Source organism: Rhineura floridana, chromosome 8 (assembly GCF_030035675.1).
Source record: "Rhineura floridana isolate rRhiFlo1 chromosome 8, rRhiFlo1.hap2, whole genome shotgun sequence".
Taxonomy (NCBI): domain Eukaryota; kingdom Metazoa; phylum Chordata; class Lepidosauria; order Squamata; family Rhineuridae; genus Rhineura; species Rhineura floridana.
In genome coordinates, this window is record NC_084487.1 from 65,099,527 (window position 1) to 65,117,486 (window position 17,960).

General features: G+C 43.8%; 1 protein-coding gene across 5 annotated transcripts in view; it reads right to left on the bottom strand.

Annotated features, from left to right (window-relative positions):
• The window catches only part of ACSS3 (acyl-CoA synthetase short chain family member 3), an 87,628-nt gene extending 69,912 nt beyond the window's left edge, over nt 1-17,716 (bottom strand). For 3 of the 5 annotated variants that reach the window (XM_061637796.1, XM_061637797.1, XM_061637798.1), the window contains exons 1-2: nt 17,282-17,716; nt 4,827-4,971 (exon numbers count right to left, since the gene is read on the bottom strand). In XM_061637796.1, coding sequence (XP_061493780.1) covers nt 4,827-4,971; nt 17,282-17,709 — 573 coding nt within the window. In that variant the 5' untranslated portion in view covers nt 17,710-17,716. The remainder of the gene's footprint in view (nt 1-4,826; nt 4,972-17,281) is intronic. The other 2 variants (XM_061637799.1, XM_061637800.1) reach the window with 2 other exon arrangements.
• Nucleotides 17,717-17,960: the final 244 nt, after the last annotated feature.

A 17,960-nucleotide genomic window follows, 5' to 3' on the forward strand; every position in this document is an offset into this window, starting at 1 on the left:
AACCACATTTTGATGTCATGCTAAAACCATCATTTAGCATGATGTGAATGAGCAGCAGCAAGCCTTGGATTCACTCACTCTCCCCTCTCTTCCTCCAGCATAGCTAGGAGGAGTGAAGAAGCTTTTACTTCCATTTCCAAGAAGCTTTTACTTCCATTTATAACCACAGCGTTGGGAGATACAGAGAAAGGCTATAGCTCAGTGGTAGAGCATTTGCTTTGCACACAGAAGATCCCAGGTTCAGTCCCCAGCATCTTCAGATGTGGCTGGGAATGTTCCGTCTGAAATCCTGGAGAGCCGCTGCCAGCCAGCATAGACAATACTGAGCTAGATGGACCAAAGATCTGACTCACTAGAAAGCAGCTTCCTGTACTGCCAAATATTAAGATGCAAGAAATTAAAATTCAGATAATGGTATACAAGTGGCAGTCACTAACGCAGCCACTAGAATCACAATCAAGTGTAAACAGTAGTTCACAAACTACTTAGTAGAAACTAAGCAAACCAAAGTAAGTGGCAGGAGGCATACATAAAGAATTACTCCCAAAGAAGTAAATCATTATTATCACATTCCAGTGAGTTTGACAATTTAAAAAACTATACCTGCTTTTTAAATCGTCAAACTCACTGGAATGTGATAATCACAAACCACAGCACTATATATAAATAGGAAAGTTTTGCCAGTCTGCAGATCAGGATGCAGGAAGTGAGGAGCAGAGTGCTAATGGAGTTCGTGAAAATGCAAGGGTGGCACTTTTGCTGTGAAAATCTAGGAATCAGTCTGCAACAACCATTTCCTACTCCAGCCTAATTATGTGCTTTCTTGCTTCCTATGCAGCTTTTTTCCAACTAAGCTGTGATCTGTAACAAATACTCCCAAATCTGGGAGACTTTTTTTAAGCATGTGGGGGTTTTTTATGCAGAATCTGATAGTTGCAGTTAAAGGGAATAGCTTGTGAGTAAATGAGAAGGGGAAAATTTTATATGACAGCCACTCAATCACAAGCTGACATATATGTATATCAGTTTCGCATACTTAAAAGAGCACACATGGAAACTTTGCAGCTTTCCTGCTTTCTGCGGAGTTCATTGTGCAGTGACCCATTATTTTGTCTCCAGTCTGCCTCTCAAACACTGAGCAGAAGAGTCTCATTAACTAGGAATAAAACTGATTTCAGGCTTAGAGGCCTATAGCCCAATCCACAGATCTGGATTCTGTGTCGCTATTAAACTTTCCTTTTATGATTCTATCTAGTTTTTGCAAAAGCTACACAGAATGAAAGAAGCCTTGCCCCCAAACGAAAATGGCTTCGTCAGTGGCATAGGGGAAACTGCAGCATTTATGAAAAATTAATTCTGTCTGTGCACATTTGCTTGGGAACGGCAAACTGGTGAGCCAGCGGTAACTGGTGCTTACTTATTCATTTATTATATTTATACCCTGCCTTTCTTTCATCATAGAATCCAAGGTGATATACATGTGGTTCACAAGCAGACTCCCATCCAGGTACTGAGGCACTTATATTTTGAATCACCACAACAGACCCATTCCATTAGCAATAAAGCACATTTGCACTTGGGAAAAGGTGGGCTGTAGGAAGAGAGGTTTAAAGCAGGGGTAGGGACCGCATTCACTTCTGAGCAATCTTCTGAGGTTCACATGCCCATTGTAGGCAGGGCCAAAGACAAAAGTGGGTGGAGCAATTAATGTAAATGTTACCTTTGTACAGTAAGCTATTTTCTACACACGTTCCTCTCCATCCTCCTCCATCCAGACAAGCAAGAGGCAATATCAGAGTTCAAGGACGCATTCCAACCAGGCAAAAACCCTGGTGCAAAGCAGGGTCAGTGATGGATGTGGCCTGGGGAGAGCTCTGAGGGCCAGATGGAGAGGTTGGAGGGCCACATTTGCTCCCAGGCCTGAAATCCCCTCCTCCTGCTTTAAAGGCTGGCCAGAGCCTAGAAAGAAAACCTATAAAGCAGGATACAAGAGTGAACTACCCCAAAAGCCTCTTAGAGTGCAATTTACTCAAAGAGGTTACGTCCCCCTGACTTTTGTGAGAATTACACATATGTAAGTATACGTAAGATTAAGAATTCCATTCTAACCATTTTCCTTTGGTGGCAAGGCTTCTTTCATTCTACGTAGCTTTTGCAAAAACTATAGAGAATCACAAAAGGGAAGTAATAGTCAGGGCTGGTTCTAAAGGGCGGGCAGGTGGGGCGCTGGTCCGAGGGCCCCTGGAGCTACAGAAGCCCCTCAGGTGGCCCTCCGCTCCCCTTCTGCGATCCGCGGCAGGAGCCACGGATCGCAGGACAGGAGGAGCTTCTGAGCTGCCCGCCATCCCCCCGCTTCACCTGCCTTTCTCTCTGCTGTTTTTTGCAGTGCGCACAGGGTTGCCATCAATCAAGATGGCGGCCGAGGTTTCTGTAAGGCGCTGAAGCCTCAGCCGCCATCTTGGTTGATGGTAGCAAATGCGCGTGCGTGCGTGCCATCAACCAAGATGGCAGCAGAGGCTTCAGCCCCTTACGGAAACCTCAACCGCCATCTTGATTGATGGCAACCCTGCGCACAGTGCACACAGCCACAAAAAACAGCAGAGAAAGGTCGGTGAAGCAGGGGGATAGTGGGGGGATGGCAGGCAGCTCGGAAGCTCCTATCCTGTGATCCGTGCTCCTGCTGCGGATCACGGAAGGGGAGCGGAGGGGCCCGGGACAGGCTGGTGCCCCAGGGCCCTGGCATGCCTGGAGCCAGCCCTGGTAATAGTGGTAGAATTCTCAGATCAACAGGGTTCACTCTCATGACTGAAAATGTACATTTTATTAATGTTTTTTAAAACGATCAGAAAAGGGGGCAGAGGGAAGAGGCTTTGCCCAAGGAAGAGTCATTGTTTTAAACAGGCATTTAAAACAGGCCTCTATCAAATATTGTTATTTAATGTGATCTCTTGCTCTTTTTTTGTAACAGTTGAGGTAATTTTCAACACACACAAGAGTTGGCATAATGCCATGCTTTGACAGGTAACCTTTAAATCCTTTGTTAGATGACAATACCTAAAGATCAAGTAATTAAAAAGGGAAATTTTCCCCTGTATTGCCTTACTAACTTAGAAAGCGCTGTTGTCAACTTACAACTACATGACACCTCTTTCCACAATACCTACATTATTAAAAATGTATAAACATTATATACAGCTCAGAATGCTGTGGGCAGTTGCAAGTAAAAAATGGGGGTTTTTTAGACAAACAATGTCAGCACAATTTCAGAGCTGAGGATAACCTGAAGTGCAATTGTGTAAACTTATTATGATATTTTATAAAAAATCCACCACAGTTTATATTATGTTGGACCAAGATTTATGGTAACCAGTAAAGACACGGGACCAGAACAAACTGGCTAACTGTAATTGATAGATTGATCTTAAGATTTCTGTATCTCACTCTCTGTTATCAAAGTGGCACCTGAAGCAGTACAAAACTATTAACAATGGCAGGGGAAATCCTATCATGGTGATGGGAGATTCTGCGGCAAAGGTGCTGCCTCTTCCTAAGCCCTTCTAGCTCATTGCGGCCACGGAGGGAAGCAGGGGTGGCTTTTTCTTACCTTCTTTGCCATTCTTTTTTCCCCCTTTCATTGCAGTTTACAGGAGGGAACTAACTATGCCAGGTCCTGCGCTGGAGTACTGGAGTGCTGCAGTACCTGAGGGCTCCTTATGGTGAGTGTTGGAGGAATGAGGGGGCTTAGAATCCTGTAGATCCTTGAACACCCCTGCCACATGAATAACTCACACCCAAAATGCCCTGTTTTCTGCATCTCTGCTAGCAGACCAGAGCCAGCAGGACATCCATGGCATACATTCTAACGCCCACTGTGAGTGTATCGGGGAGCTCCCAGCAGTGCAAGGGTCATTCTGCCAACTTGCCTCCCTCTCTGCCAGTGACAATGGCCTCTCAGCCAGCCTTTGGCCAACTGAGACTGCACCCCAATTACTGTTTAAAATGTTAATTACAATTAAAACAGCCAATAAATTATCCCCGAAAACCAGGACACTGCAAAGAAACCAACTGAAATCACCTTCATCCATGACTGAATGCCTTCATAAAGAGTCAGATTTTAAGCAACCATAAAAACGATGGCTGAAAAATTACCTTCCAGTAGCAACTGTAAAGTTGTACATAAAATATATGCTAAATGGGAGAATGACTATTCAATCAAGCGGAATGGAAGACAGAACAAAGCTTTCTTGTTTGATTTGCATATATTTGGCTCTTCTGTCTGTTGTACAAACATCACTTGTCCTATAGGAACCCTTGTACGTGAGCTGAGTTTATGCTTTGCTGGCTATTCAATGTAAACCAATTACAAAAAAAACCCTCTTCTTGTGTGCTTAGAGGCTGATAAAGTTAATTAATGATAATCTCCTAGCGGCCCTTTCAATTGTTGCTTGTTCCATAGTCCATATGTTGTACAGTTGGTATCCATGCACACTCCTACATTAAACGGAAAGGGAAGATGGTGGTTCTATTTTCCGAATTAAAAGGACCAGGATAGCAGATCATAAGAAAACAGCAGAAAAACAAGAGGTTCATTGCTACAACAAGATCAATATCAACTTACAGCAAGGTAAACAATCCCAATGAAACCGTAATTATGTAAAGCAAACCATAAGTGAGAGATTTCAAGTAGCCTTGTTTGCCCATGATATTAGCACATCCTGGAACATTCAAAGTGGACAGGGGGAAAATGTGTTTTCTATATTTATTATTTTACTAATATAATTTTCATTGGGCAATTTTGCTTCCTAAAAAATATCAATTAAACACACCTGTTCAAGAAGTTCTTTGTAAGTTATAAACTCTTTAGCATTTGTTACAGGACTGTCATGGATGATAGCAATCTGATCCCCTTGTCCATTCTCAACATGGCGGTCTATAGCATTGTAACAAATATTCAGCTCTCCTCCAACAAACCTAAAGAAGCAAGAAGAATGAAAACCATTGGATTAAACAATAAATCTTGCCAAATGAGTATTTGTGGATATCTGCTAAAATATTAGCTTCTAATATTTTGCCTATGCAAGTCCTTTGATCAAGATGGGATTGCCAAATACATGGGAGACAGGGTGGAGTGGGTTCTGTTTGCATGCTGCCTTTTCCATTACACTTAGAATATATTTACATGGATCTTAAAGCAAATATCTTGCTCCAGTATGGAGTTCCACAGGGGTCAGTTCTGTCCCCCATGCTTTTTAATATCTATATGAAGCCGCTGGGTGCGGTCATCAGGAGCTTTGGAGTGCGTTGCCATCAGTATGCTGATGACACGCAGCTCTATTTCTCCTTTTCATCTTTTTCAGGTGAGTCTGTTGACGTGCTAAACCGATGCCTGGCTGCAACTTTTACCAACTTCGACTGGTGGCCCAGCTACGCCCCTATCTGGACAGAGAGAACCTCGCTTCAGTAGTTCATGCCCTGGTAACCTCTAAACTAGATTACTGCAATGCGCTCTACGTGGGGCTGCCTTTGAAGACGGTTCGGAAACTGCAGCTCGTGTAGAATGCAGCGGCCAGACTGTTAACGGGGACCAGACGGTCCGAACATATAACACCGATTCTGGTCCGCTTGCATTGGCTGCCTATATGTTTCCGGGCCCGGTTCAAAGTGCTGGTTCTAACCTACAAAGCCTTACACGGCACAGGACCACAATAACTGATGGAACGCCTCCCCCGATATGAACCTACCCGTACACTACGCTCAACATCGAAGACCCTCCTCCGAGTGCCTACTCATAGGGAAGCTCGGAGGGTGGCAACAAGAAAAAGTGCTTTTTCAGTGGTGGCCCCTGACTTATGGAACAATCTCCCTGAGGAGATACGCCTGGTGCCAACACTTCTATCCTTCCGGCGCCAGGTTAAAACTTTCCTCTTCGCCCAGGCATTTTAATATGTTTTAGTATATGTTGAAATTGTTTCATCTTTTAAAATTTTAAATCTTTTTAATGTGTTTAAATTGTTTATTGTGTTTATTGTATTTTGATGTTAGTCTTGTGTACCGCCCAGAGAGCTTTGGCTATGGGGCGGTATATAAGTTTAATAAATAAATAAATAAATAAATAAATAAATATCTGGATGGTAACTAACCCTAAAAGCAGCTGTAAGATCAGCACAAATGTCACACTGGGAAGCGGGTAAATCCTTCTAATAGAGAGCCTATGTAGTGGTGTTTGTCTTGTGCCAATCCTCCCTTTAACCATCCTCTGTCTTGACCACCTTTCTCAGCACACCTTATCCCACCTTATAGCATACAGACAGAGTTGTGAGCTTCCAAGAAAAAAAAAAGTCCCAGTACGTTCTTGGGACTTTAACAGGCTTTTTGGCATACAGTAATCAGCAGATGAAGCTTTTCAAGGCATAGAGATAAGCAATATCACATGTTAATTCTAAAAAGTTACAGGGGCCAATCCATAGTTGCCAATGCTACATAACTCCCTCCTGATTTAAGCATAGTGTGATTTGTTCCAAGTCCCCCTCTGATTCATCCTTTCTTGCTTCAGCTCCATGTTTCCTCTACCTTCATTATCTACCTACCCTTCTTTTAGGTTCCTCTTTTTCTATCCATTCCCCGCTATGCACTCTTCCTTCAGCTCCCTTGTCACTGGACTCCCTTTCCCTAGCTTTCCGACATCCTGGGTCTTCTTTCAGTAACAGACTGTGAGGTTTTAATCCCAGCCACAATTACAATTTCCCCTTCTCTCACAGAATCAGGACTGTAAGCATATGTTCTCTGAGCTATTGAACATTCTGTGCAGACTGTACCAACCACCCCAGCTCAGTCAAATAGCATTAGAGGGTTTTTGTCACAACAAATGCCTACAAACCCTGCTGGATCAGACCAGCATCCTGCTCTCACAGTGGCCAACCAGATGCCTGTGAAAAGCCCACAAGCAGGACTGGAGTGCAATAGCACTCTCTCCACTTATAAATCCCAGCAACTGGTATACAGGGGTATACTGCCTTCAGCAATGGATCATTGTGGCTAGTAGCAAATTCAAACATTAATTTGTTTAATCCCCTTTTAAAGCCATCACATGTCAGCACTACATCCTGTGGAAGAAAATTTAACTACATGCTGTGTGAGGAAGTCTGCCCTGAATAGTCAGCTTCATTGGGTGGCCCCAGGTTCTAGCGCTGTGAAAGAGGGAGAAAAACATCTACTTTCTTCACACCATACATAATCATGTATACTTCTATCATGTTTTCCCCTTACTCGTCTTTTATAATATATTTACAATTAGCAGCCTTCTACCTGCCATTGCTTAAGAATTCTAAGAAACCAAAAAATCAAGGCAGTTTTGCAATCAATTGCTAAAATTAGTGCAGTTTTGAAAGGTTCAGTCCATCACCTTGATTCAAAGTTGTCTCCAATCATATCCAAACATAAACAAAAACCTGCTCCTTGCTCTCAGGAACCATCGTGTAAAATTTGATTACGGTATCTTAAGAGGTGTTCAAATGAATAGGAAACAAACAATTTTCTAAAATATGTAGTAAATATTAGAGAGACTCCAATCTGAAATAAATCCTGGGATCTGTTCCCATCCTCAGCCTCTATTGCTGTTCACATCTAATTCCATTTTAAAACCTGAGCAAAGACACCATATTAATCATAATCATGTAGTACATGCCATATTTTCCAACAGACTTCCTTTATTAACTATTACGGTTTCTAGAATATGGTAACTCAAGTTCACAACATATAGATAAGGATTTTACAACATCCAAGTCATTATCTTCTCATGTGCTTAAAGGGTTATTTGCTACATTCAGCGTACACACAAAGCAGTTGGAGTTAGATTTAGAAGAATTTTTTTTTCTACTTTAGGACCAATTCACACAATATTCTTTTTGCACAATTTGCCAATTTGCTACTGGGCCAGGTTCAAGGTTCTTGTGTTAATTCACAAAGCCCTAAACAACTTAGGAACAACAAAGTACCTTAAGGACTGTCTGATTCCTTATGCTCTGCCTCTGTCACTGAGATCCTCTGATAGGGTGCAAGAGGCACAAGAAGTTCCCCACAATCCTAAGGTTCGGTCAGCCTTTTATAGGAACTGAGGCTTTAGTGTTGCAGGCCCTGCCCTGATGAAACTCCCTGCCACTGGAAGTTTGGGCATAAATCATTCTTGCCTTCTTTTAGACATCTCCTAAAAAACTCCTTTGCAATGTGGATTTCTTTTTACCAACCAATATCTACTGATGTTTTTACTGATGTTATTGTAATTTTGTATGCTGTATACCACCTTCCTGTATTTTTACGAAAGTATCATCTATAAATATTTCAATAAATAAATATATAAATAAAACATACCCAGGGATCACTCCTGGGTGACATTCATATGGATAAACATAATGTGCAAAATGACCATTAGCAATGGCCATTGGCAATCCTCATAATAGTAGCAGCACTTTTTTCAGTTGCTATTGGGGGTCGCTGATTCATAGGGTCACCATAAGTCGTAATCGACTTGAAGGCACATAACAACAATCAACAAATACATTACCGAGAATGGGCATACCTATAGACATATATAACATCAACAACCAAACTATTTTGATCACCTCTTGCTGAATTTTTTTATTGAGAGGTCAGTAATACCAAACCGAACTATCAGCAGGCTATAAAACCATGGTCATCCCAACCCAATTTGTTTCAATAAGGACAAAGTTCTAATATAGGCAGAATATTTGTTCAGGTTAATCATTGTCCAATTCTGCTCCTAACGAGATTTGATAAGGTCAAAACCTTAGGAGGACTTATCTTTATTATAAGCTATAGTGATTCTAGAAATGAATGTAAGATGGACTGGATGTTAGATGGACTAGAATTCATCTGTACAAGGCAGTTTTTAGAAATCCCATGAGCACTGAATGTGCACCTGAATACTACCAGAGCCCTCATTTTGTCTGAAAATTAGCCTTCACCAATTTGTCACCCTGCTGACAGGAGCCAACACAATAACCTGCACAACTGAAAGAGTAATATCAGTGCAGGTTTCTCCTGTGTCATACCATTCCTAATTTGGGAAGCTCCCTCCATACTGTAGACCCAATTCACCAAAGTGGATCAGAAATTAGCTCCCTGCTGACAGTGCCCTATCTTTAGAAAATGGCATAGAAGTCTTGATTTGACTGGTTTTAAAGGTTCCAAACTGCCTAATTAGCACTGCAATCCCATACACATTTACCTGGGAGTAAGTCCCAATGAGCAAAGTGGGATTTACACATGCAAAGGATTGCCCTGCACATCAGTCCAAATGTCTCAGCATTACCTCTGAAAAGAAAAAGACACAAGATGGATCTTTATAGAATCTTAGTTATTCTAATGATAATGTTACTTTTGCTTGCTGCTGCTGATCCTGCAATATCCACTCAGAGCTATTTCAGACATTTGTCACCCCACTTTCAAGTCACAGTAAACAGCTATCTCATGTCAATGTTGCATGGGGAGCATGATGTTTAAAACATGACCACCCTCTGGAGCACACTGCACATCTGCTGCTTGCCAGTAGGAACCTGTGGTGGTCTAATAAAGCTGAGATTCTGAACAAACAAGAGGAAACATGCACTAATAGGCAAAAAAACCCTTGCAGTTTAACAACATACCTATAGGCAACAATTTCTATCAAACTTTAAAAAGCAGGGACATTGGCAGCTATATTGAATGCACCAGGGGAGCAGGAGACCTGACCTCCTCTCTGAGATATTGGACTGCCCCAGAAATTTCTAAAAATACAAACACAATTTGGCTTGGTCTTTCATAGTCCAATCCACTTCCTGTGTACCTTGGAAGAATTTTGTAACATGCTCTGAGCATATGGTGAGTGGTGGCAACACCAGCAATCAGGACTCCATCTCAAAAGATAGAGAACTATGTTTGTATTTTTTTGGTGTTCTTCTTACTTTGCTTCTTTCCTGTGCTACTACTGTTTCTATAGAGAATCTAACATAGAAACTTATATTTCTCTCATTTTTCATGCTAGAAATCGGTGTCAAATTTATTTTTATTAATTTCAAAGCCTTTTTTTTGGTCAATGTCATATGATGTTGAAGACATCCTTTTATGTTTCAAACTGGAGGTTATGTTCTATTTCAATTTTGGGTGCATCAACAGTTGAATCTGAAACTGCAGTTTGATGTAAAATCAGACATTTTACAATATATTGCTACTTAAGCAATGAATCTAGCTCTTGGAAAAAACAAACTTGGCCTGCCTCCTATGGTTAAACCACTCCATGTAAGGGAGGGTGGGCATGGTCAATTAAAAACAAAGAGCACACCTAGAAATTTGATAGAATGTATTTCACCTTCAACTGTTTTAACTTGTGCAAACTGAAACACTCCTCATGACTATTCTGCAGAATAGTCAGTGCCATTATTCCACAATTGTTTTTGGAGGGTTTTTTTGGTGTAAATTGTACCAAGTATTGCTGTACTTCACATATTCATAGAAACAGAAGCAAAAGAAAATAATTCACTATAGGAAACTTCACTAAAATTGCAAAGTAAATCAAACATATTTAAAGTGACTATCTGAACTATATCAATGGTCTTAATATTGTTGCTTCCTCCCTGCTAAAACAAGATTAGCACAGCACATGTCTTGTTTCTGTTATGTGGGATGATTGCAGGTGTTGCCACCGCTCACCATATACTCAGAGGCACATGTTACCAAATTCTTCCAAGCTACACAGAGAGTGGATTGGACTGTGAAAGACCAACCCATATGGTGTTTGTATTTGTACAAATTTGTAGGGCAGCGCAATATCTCAGAGAGGTCAGGTCTCCTGTCCCCCTGGTGCATTCATTATAGCTGCCGAATTTCCCTGCTTTTTAAAGTTTGATATAAATATCTGTTGGCTATAGGTACATTCTTAAATCACAAGGGTTTTTTGCCTATAGTGAATTTCTCTGCTTTTTAATCTGGGAGGTGAAAAATTGGATCCTGTGCAGGTTTGCTGAAAATGGCTCATTTGCATGCTTATTGAGTCCAATGGGATTTACTCCCCTGCAATCATGCTTAGCATAGGTAAAACTGACCACGGGAGAGGGGGGCAGGAATAGGAAAAAGGGCAGAGGTAGGGGAGGATGGCAGGTTTGATCATATGAATGCTTACTGAGTTCAGTGGAATTTATTCTGTGCAATCATGCTTAGGATAGGTGAAAGTGACAACAGAGGGGAGGAGATGAAGGAGGGAGAGGTGGAGTGGGCATGGGAGGAAGAAGAAGGAAGAGGGAAAGGGAGGAGGAAGAGCAGAGAGGAGGAAGGAGGGGAAGGAAAAGAGAGGAGGGGAGGGGAAAGAGAGACAGGAAAGGAAAGGAGAAAGGGGAATGGGGAGACGAAAGGCAGGTCTGATCATTTGAGTTCAGTGCAATTTACTCACATGCAATCATGCGTAGGATAGGTAAAACTGACCATGGGGAAGGAGGAGAAGGGGGAGGGTGAGTGGGGCAAAGGAAGGGGGTGGGAAGGGGCAAGAGGAAGGTGATAGGAGGGAGGAGGAGGGGAGGGCAGGTTTGATCATTTGCATGCTTTTTGACTTCAATGGGATTTACTCCTATAAAATCATGTTTAGGATAGGTGAAACTGACCTAGGAGAAGGGCAGGGAGCTGGGAGAAGGGGAAAGGGGGAGACAATGGGAGGAAGGTTAGGTATAGGGAGGAAGGGTGGAGAGGGAGGGGAGGAGATTGGGTAGGTGGGCACTGGCCAGAGGAAAAGCCCCCTTCCAAAAGGAAAACATTGTGAACATTATTTTACTACATGTAGGCACATGTAGCCTCCCACTCAAATTTAAACCAACGCTGTCACTGACCACATCCACACCTGACCTTTATTTCACTTGAGACAGTCATGCCTTCCCCCCCCCCCCAAGAATCCTGGAAAGTGTAATTTGTGAAGAGTGCTGAGAGTTGCTAGGAGAGGCCCTATTCCCCTCACAGAGCTACAATCCCCAGAAGAGGAGCTGACTATTAAACCACTCTGGCCGCTGGAGCTCTTTTAGGGGAATAGGAGTCTTTTAACAACTCTGTTTTCACAAAAACAATCATATAGTGAAATCAAAAATCATAAATGAGGCTTGAAGCTGGCAACATACAGGAGGAGTTTTCTTGACCTGATTTTTGCGTGTGTATGATCTATATGCAAGTGATGCTCTGCAGCAAAAGCTGTCTAATGATCTGTGCATGAACAGCAGAATTAGGAAGCATAATTGTTTTAAATAAAACAAACACTAAGATCCAGAAGGTAATTATCAGTTGGTATAGTAGCATGACATTTCAGGCCTTTTTGGAACAAAGAGGACAAATCAGTGTGATTTCTCATTCTACACCCCAGCAGGGTTTTTGCTGAACTGCCACTGTGGTTCTGGCCAATTTTGCTTGCATTCCTTTAACCCATTAGAATTCCTGTGTACATACTCAACATCAAATTACACAACTAGCTGGAACATAACACTGTTGCTAGCACACATTATTATGGGAAAGCATAATATTGTTTCAGAAGAGCTTTCCTTTCACAGTAGACTAAATCCCAATTAACATAGAACACAAAAAGGTATAATCTTCTGTTGATTTATTAAATGTATATCCCAACCTTCCTCCCAAAAGGAGCCCAGGGTGGGAAACAACTGATAAACACTAATAACATCTGTAAAATATCTGTTTAAAAAATCTTTTAAAAAACATTAAAAACACTTGTAAGAACAATTCCAATATAGGTGCAGACTAGGATAAGGACTCTACTTAAAAGGCTTGTTGAAAGAGGAAGTTATTCAATAGGCGCCAAAAAGACAACAGAGATGGCACCTTTCTAATATTTAAAGGAAGAGAATTCCAAAGGGTAGGTGCCACTACACTAAAGGTCCACTTCCTATGTTGTGCAGAACGGAGCTCCTGATAAGATGGCATCTGCACGAGGCCGTCACCAACAGAGTGCAGTGGCTTACTGGGTATATAAGGGGTAAGACAATTTTTCAGGCATCCTGGTTCCAAGCTGTATAGGGATTTAAACACCAAAATAAGTACCTTGAACTTAGCCCAGTGGGCAGCCAGTGCAATTCTTTCAACAGCAGTGTGACATGTAGCCGATGTCCAGCCCCAGTGAGCAGTCGCACTGTTACATTTTGCATCTCCTGCAGCTTCTGGACCAACCTCAAGGGTAGCCTCACATAGAGCGCATTACAATAATCCAGCCTGGAGGTTACCAGTGTATGGACAACAGTGGTCAGGCTATCCCAGTCCAAAAATGACCGCAGCTGTCTCACCAGCTGAAGCTGGTAAAAGGCACTTCTAGCCACTGAGGTCACCTGGGCCTCTAGTGACAAAGACCGATCCAGGAGCACCCCCAGACTACAACCCTGCTCTTTCAGAGGTAGTACAACCCCATGCAAAACACACAATTGAGCAATTATCCAGACTCGGGAACCACCCACCTACAGCACCTCCATCTTGCTAGGTTTCAGAGTCCATTAATTGGCCCTCAGCCAGCACACCATCAAGTCTGGACACTGGTCCAGAGTTTGCACTGCCTGTCCTGATTCAGATGTTATCAAGAAATAGACCTGGGTATCATCAGCATACTACTGACACCTCACCCCAAATCTCCTAATGACTACTCCCAATGGCTTCATATAGACATTAAACAGCATTGGGGACAAGATAATACCCTCACCATCCCACAGAACAACTCCCAGGGTTCCTCAATCTCTGAAAATGAGCCTGGAGATAGATCGAAACCAATGTAAAACAGTGCCTCATCCATCTCACCAAGTTCGCTCACAAGGATATCATAGCCAATGGTATTAAAAACTGCTGAGAGATCAAGCAAGAATAACAAGGTCACACTCCCCCTTGCCCTTCTCCTGGTAAAGGTCATCCATCAGGGCAACCAAGGCTGATTCAGTCCCACAACCAGGCCTGAACCCAGATCGGAATGGGTCAGGATAATCTGTTTCATCCAAAAGGACTTGCAATTGCTGCGCTACAATCCTCCCAATCACCTTCCTTAAAAATGGCCACTTGCAACAGGGTGGTTGTAGTCACAAACCAACGGGTTCAAGATGGGCTTTTTCCGAAGCAGATCATCTCCTCTTTAAGGTGGCTGGGACCACTCTCTCCTGCAAAGACGTGTTGACTACACCCTGCATCCACCCCATCATAGTCCCTTGGCAAGCTTTAATAAGCCAAGAAGGGCAAGGGTCATGCAGACGCATTGCTGGCTGCATCTTATATAAATGACACAAGGTAGCTCTCTGTTTAAGTGCATAATAGGGTATCCCAGTAGTGGGATACAGAACATAGGAAGCTGCCTTATACCGAGTTAGAACATCGATCCATCTAGCTCAGTATCATCCATAGTGACTGGCAGCAGTTCTCCAGGGTTTCAGACAAGGGTTCCTCCCAGTCCTACCTGGAGATGCTGGGGATTGAACCTGGGCCCTTCCGCGTGCAAAGCTAATGCTCTAGTTTTGTAACTCTTTTAGAATTGGTGCAGCAGGACTCCATCTTGCTGAACCAGTTACAATTCTAGCAGCTGCATTCTGCACTAACTGACTCTTCTGAGTTGCCTTCAAGGGCAGTCCCGCATGTAACATGTTACTGCAATTCAATCCGGAGATAATCAGAGTATGCATTATTGTGGAGGAACGGCCATAGCTGGTGAAATGGAAAAAAACACTCTGAAGCACTGGAGTCACTTGGGCCCTCAGTGACAGCGCTGGATCCAGGAATACTCCCAAACTACACTCCTGCTCCCAGGTATTTCTGCTCCTGGGCACAAGAACCAACACCGCCTTTGCCTTGTCTGGATTCAGCTTCAATTTAGCCCTCATCTAGCCTATTACTGAATCCAAGCACCAGTCCAGTACCTGGACAGTCTCACATGATTCAAATGGCACAGAGAAACAGAGCTGAGTGTCATCAGCACAGTGGTGACATCTCACCCAAATCCCCTGCTGGCCCTCACTCAGTAGCTTCATAGAGATGTTAAAGAGCATGGGGGGGGCGGCAAGGTGGAACCCTGCAGGGCTCCACAGCACGAATTATGTAGATCCAAGCCCCCCACTGCTACTTTATGACATTGATCCTACAGGTGGACATAGGCCACTCATATCATTGTGTCCCCAACTTCCATTTGACAGTCCAATCAGATACCCTGGGGTTGTTTTACATGGAGTTGTTACATGGAAACAGCAGGCATACAGTTTGCAGGCTGGCCCATTACAGCAAATGGGGCACTGCCCCACCATCCTCAGTCTGTCCTCAGCCAGTCCCCACCTGCCTTGTAACCAGTGTGGCTCTGCCTTTTATTGCTGGTCTCTCTGTCTGCCCTACAAATCCTACTGTTAGTTGATTCTATTAAAAGCTTCTGGGAGACCAAAGAGAAACAACAGGGTCACATTCCCAGTGTCCCTCTCCCATCACAGGTCATCCATCAGGATGACCAAAGTTGTCTGTGCCAAAACTGGGTCTAAATCCAGATTTAAATGGGTCCAGATAATATGCTTCCTCCAAACACATCTGGAGATTAACTGCCATCACCTTTTCTATCACCTTCCCCCAAAAAGGTATTATTAACTGCTAGATGATAGTTATTATCATCATTCAGGTTCAAAAGGACTTCTTAAGGAGTGGCTGTACAACCACCTATGTCAGTGCAGCCAGCACCACCCTTTACTGTAGGAAAGCATTTACTATTTCTTGAACCTTCCCCATCAATTCCCTCCAGCCAACAGTTAACAGCCACAAAGGGCAAGGGTCAAACATACAGGTGGTTGATCAAAGCCCTCCTCTTACTATCTTTATTTAACTGTGCCCCCTTTTTTTTCTTATGACAGCTGTTCTGTGCCCTTCACAGCCATAGACTAGGAAGAAACAGGTGACACTTTCTCTTAGAAATGGAGGTGAAATGATGTGTAGAATCAGAGCACTAGAATGGATGTCAACGGTCATCTAGTCCAACCTCCCAGCCAAGGCAGGAAATCCACAAATGCAACAAAAGAACAGTGATAGCCAGCTGCACGGGCTGGGTTTCTGCTTGGCCCAGGAGTCAGAGTAGGGGTGTGTGTGTGTAGCCTGGGAGTCCTGTCAGAGGCTCTGTGTGTGTGTGTGTGTGTGTGTGTGTGTGTGTTGCACAGGGGTGTAGTCATCTGGGGTCGCAGGGTCCCAGCCAGGTCCCTATGTATGAGCTGATCAGCAGAAAAGGTAGCCTGTTAGCTGATGAGAAGCGTCCTTGTCCTTTCTTGCAGAGTAGAGGCAATCAGAGTAAAAGGAGGTGAGTTAGCCAATGAGAATACTCTTCTCAGTAGCTAACACCCAGTCTTCCCTTCCATGCTGACTGGCTCCTAGGGACCTCCATTGTAGTGGAGTGTAGAGTTGTGAGAGGACAAGGAGAGCAAGGGAGATGAAGGCAGGTGGGAAAGGGGGCATGGCTGTGAGGGGCATGGTGTGACTATCATGAAGAACATGAGAACATGGCTGCTGGATCAGGCCAGTGGCCCATCTAATCCAGCATCTTGTTCTCACAGTGGCCAACCAGGTAAATGGAGGAAGCCCGCAAGCAGGACGTGAGTGCCAGAACACTCTCCTCTCCTGAGGCTTCCGGCAACTAGTTTTCAGAAACATACTGCCTCTGACTAGGGTGGCAGAGCACAGCCATCATGGCTAGTAGCCACTGATAGCCCTGTCCTCCATGAATTTGTCTAATCTTCTTTTAAAGCCATCCAAGCTGGTGGCCATTACTGCATCTTGTGGGAGCAAATTCCATAGTTTAACTATGTGCTGAGTAAAGAAGTATTTCCTTTTGTCTGTCCTGCATCTTCCAACATTCAGCTTCTTTGAATGTCCACGAGTTCCAGTATTATGAGAGAGGGAGAAAAACTTTTCTCTATCCACTTTCTCAATGCCATGCATAATTTTATACCCTTCTATCATGTCTCCTCTGACCCGCCTTTTCTCTAAACTAAAAAGCCCCAAATGCTGCAACCTTTCCTCGTAAGGGAGTCACTCCATCCCCTTGATCATTCTGGTTGCCCTCTTCTGAACCTTTTCCAACTCTATAATATCCTTTTTGAGATGAGGCGACCAGAACTGTACACAGTAATCCAAATGCGACCTCGCACTTCTGAATTTGCCACTAAGCTACTGGTTTGTAACCCTATCTTTACTGTGCTAGCTTCTGTGGAGCGGCCAGGGCAGGGGCCAACCGAAAGTTGTATCAGCCACTCACCAGGAGGTGGAAAAGGGATCTCTCCTTTCCATGATTTTAGCCCAAGGCTTGTGCCACTCGATGCCCCGCGCCGCTTTCGCCCACAGTTTCTCCGGTTCCTCCACCGACGCCCTGGAAACTGCCTCATAGTCGTCTCCAGGAGCGGCTGCCCGAGAAGAGAACGAGCTGGCGAGTTGAAGGAGCCGGGTTGGCAGCGGGGCCCCTGCCCAGGAGCTCAGCAAACGCACCTCAGGGAGCGCCATGCCACGTTGAGCAACGCGTCCCGCCTTAAAAGCCAAGTGGCCTCGGCCGGCGCAGGTAAATTTCTCGAGCAAGGCTCTCCTGCACTGGACGCTCATGTTCCCCGGCTGCCCCGTGCAATACCACTGGAGAGCAAGAAGGACACGGGGGAAAAGAAACCACCCCCTGGAGCCCACTGAACTACACATACACACTTTATTTATTTATTTATTTATCACTAAGTCACAAGAAAGAGCCGAGCTGGATTCTTGAGCAAAGAGTCAGCCCTGCTCCTTCTATCCACTTTTGTGTTTGCAAACAACAGGTTTGCACAAGCTCCAGTCCGGGCTTTGCTTTTGGCTCCCAGGCCCTCCCCTTGTTTTGTTAGCTATAGAGGGCAGCGGAGAATTGGTTACATTGCATAACCCCGCTGTCGTCCTCCTCTTCCTACCTCTGTTTA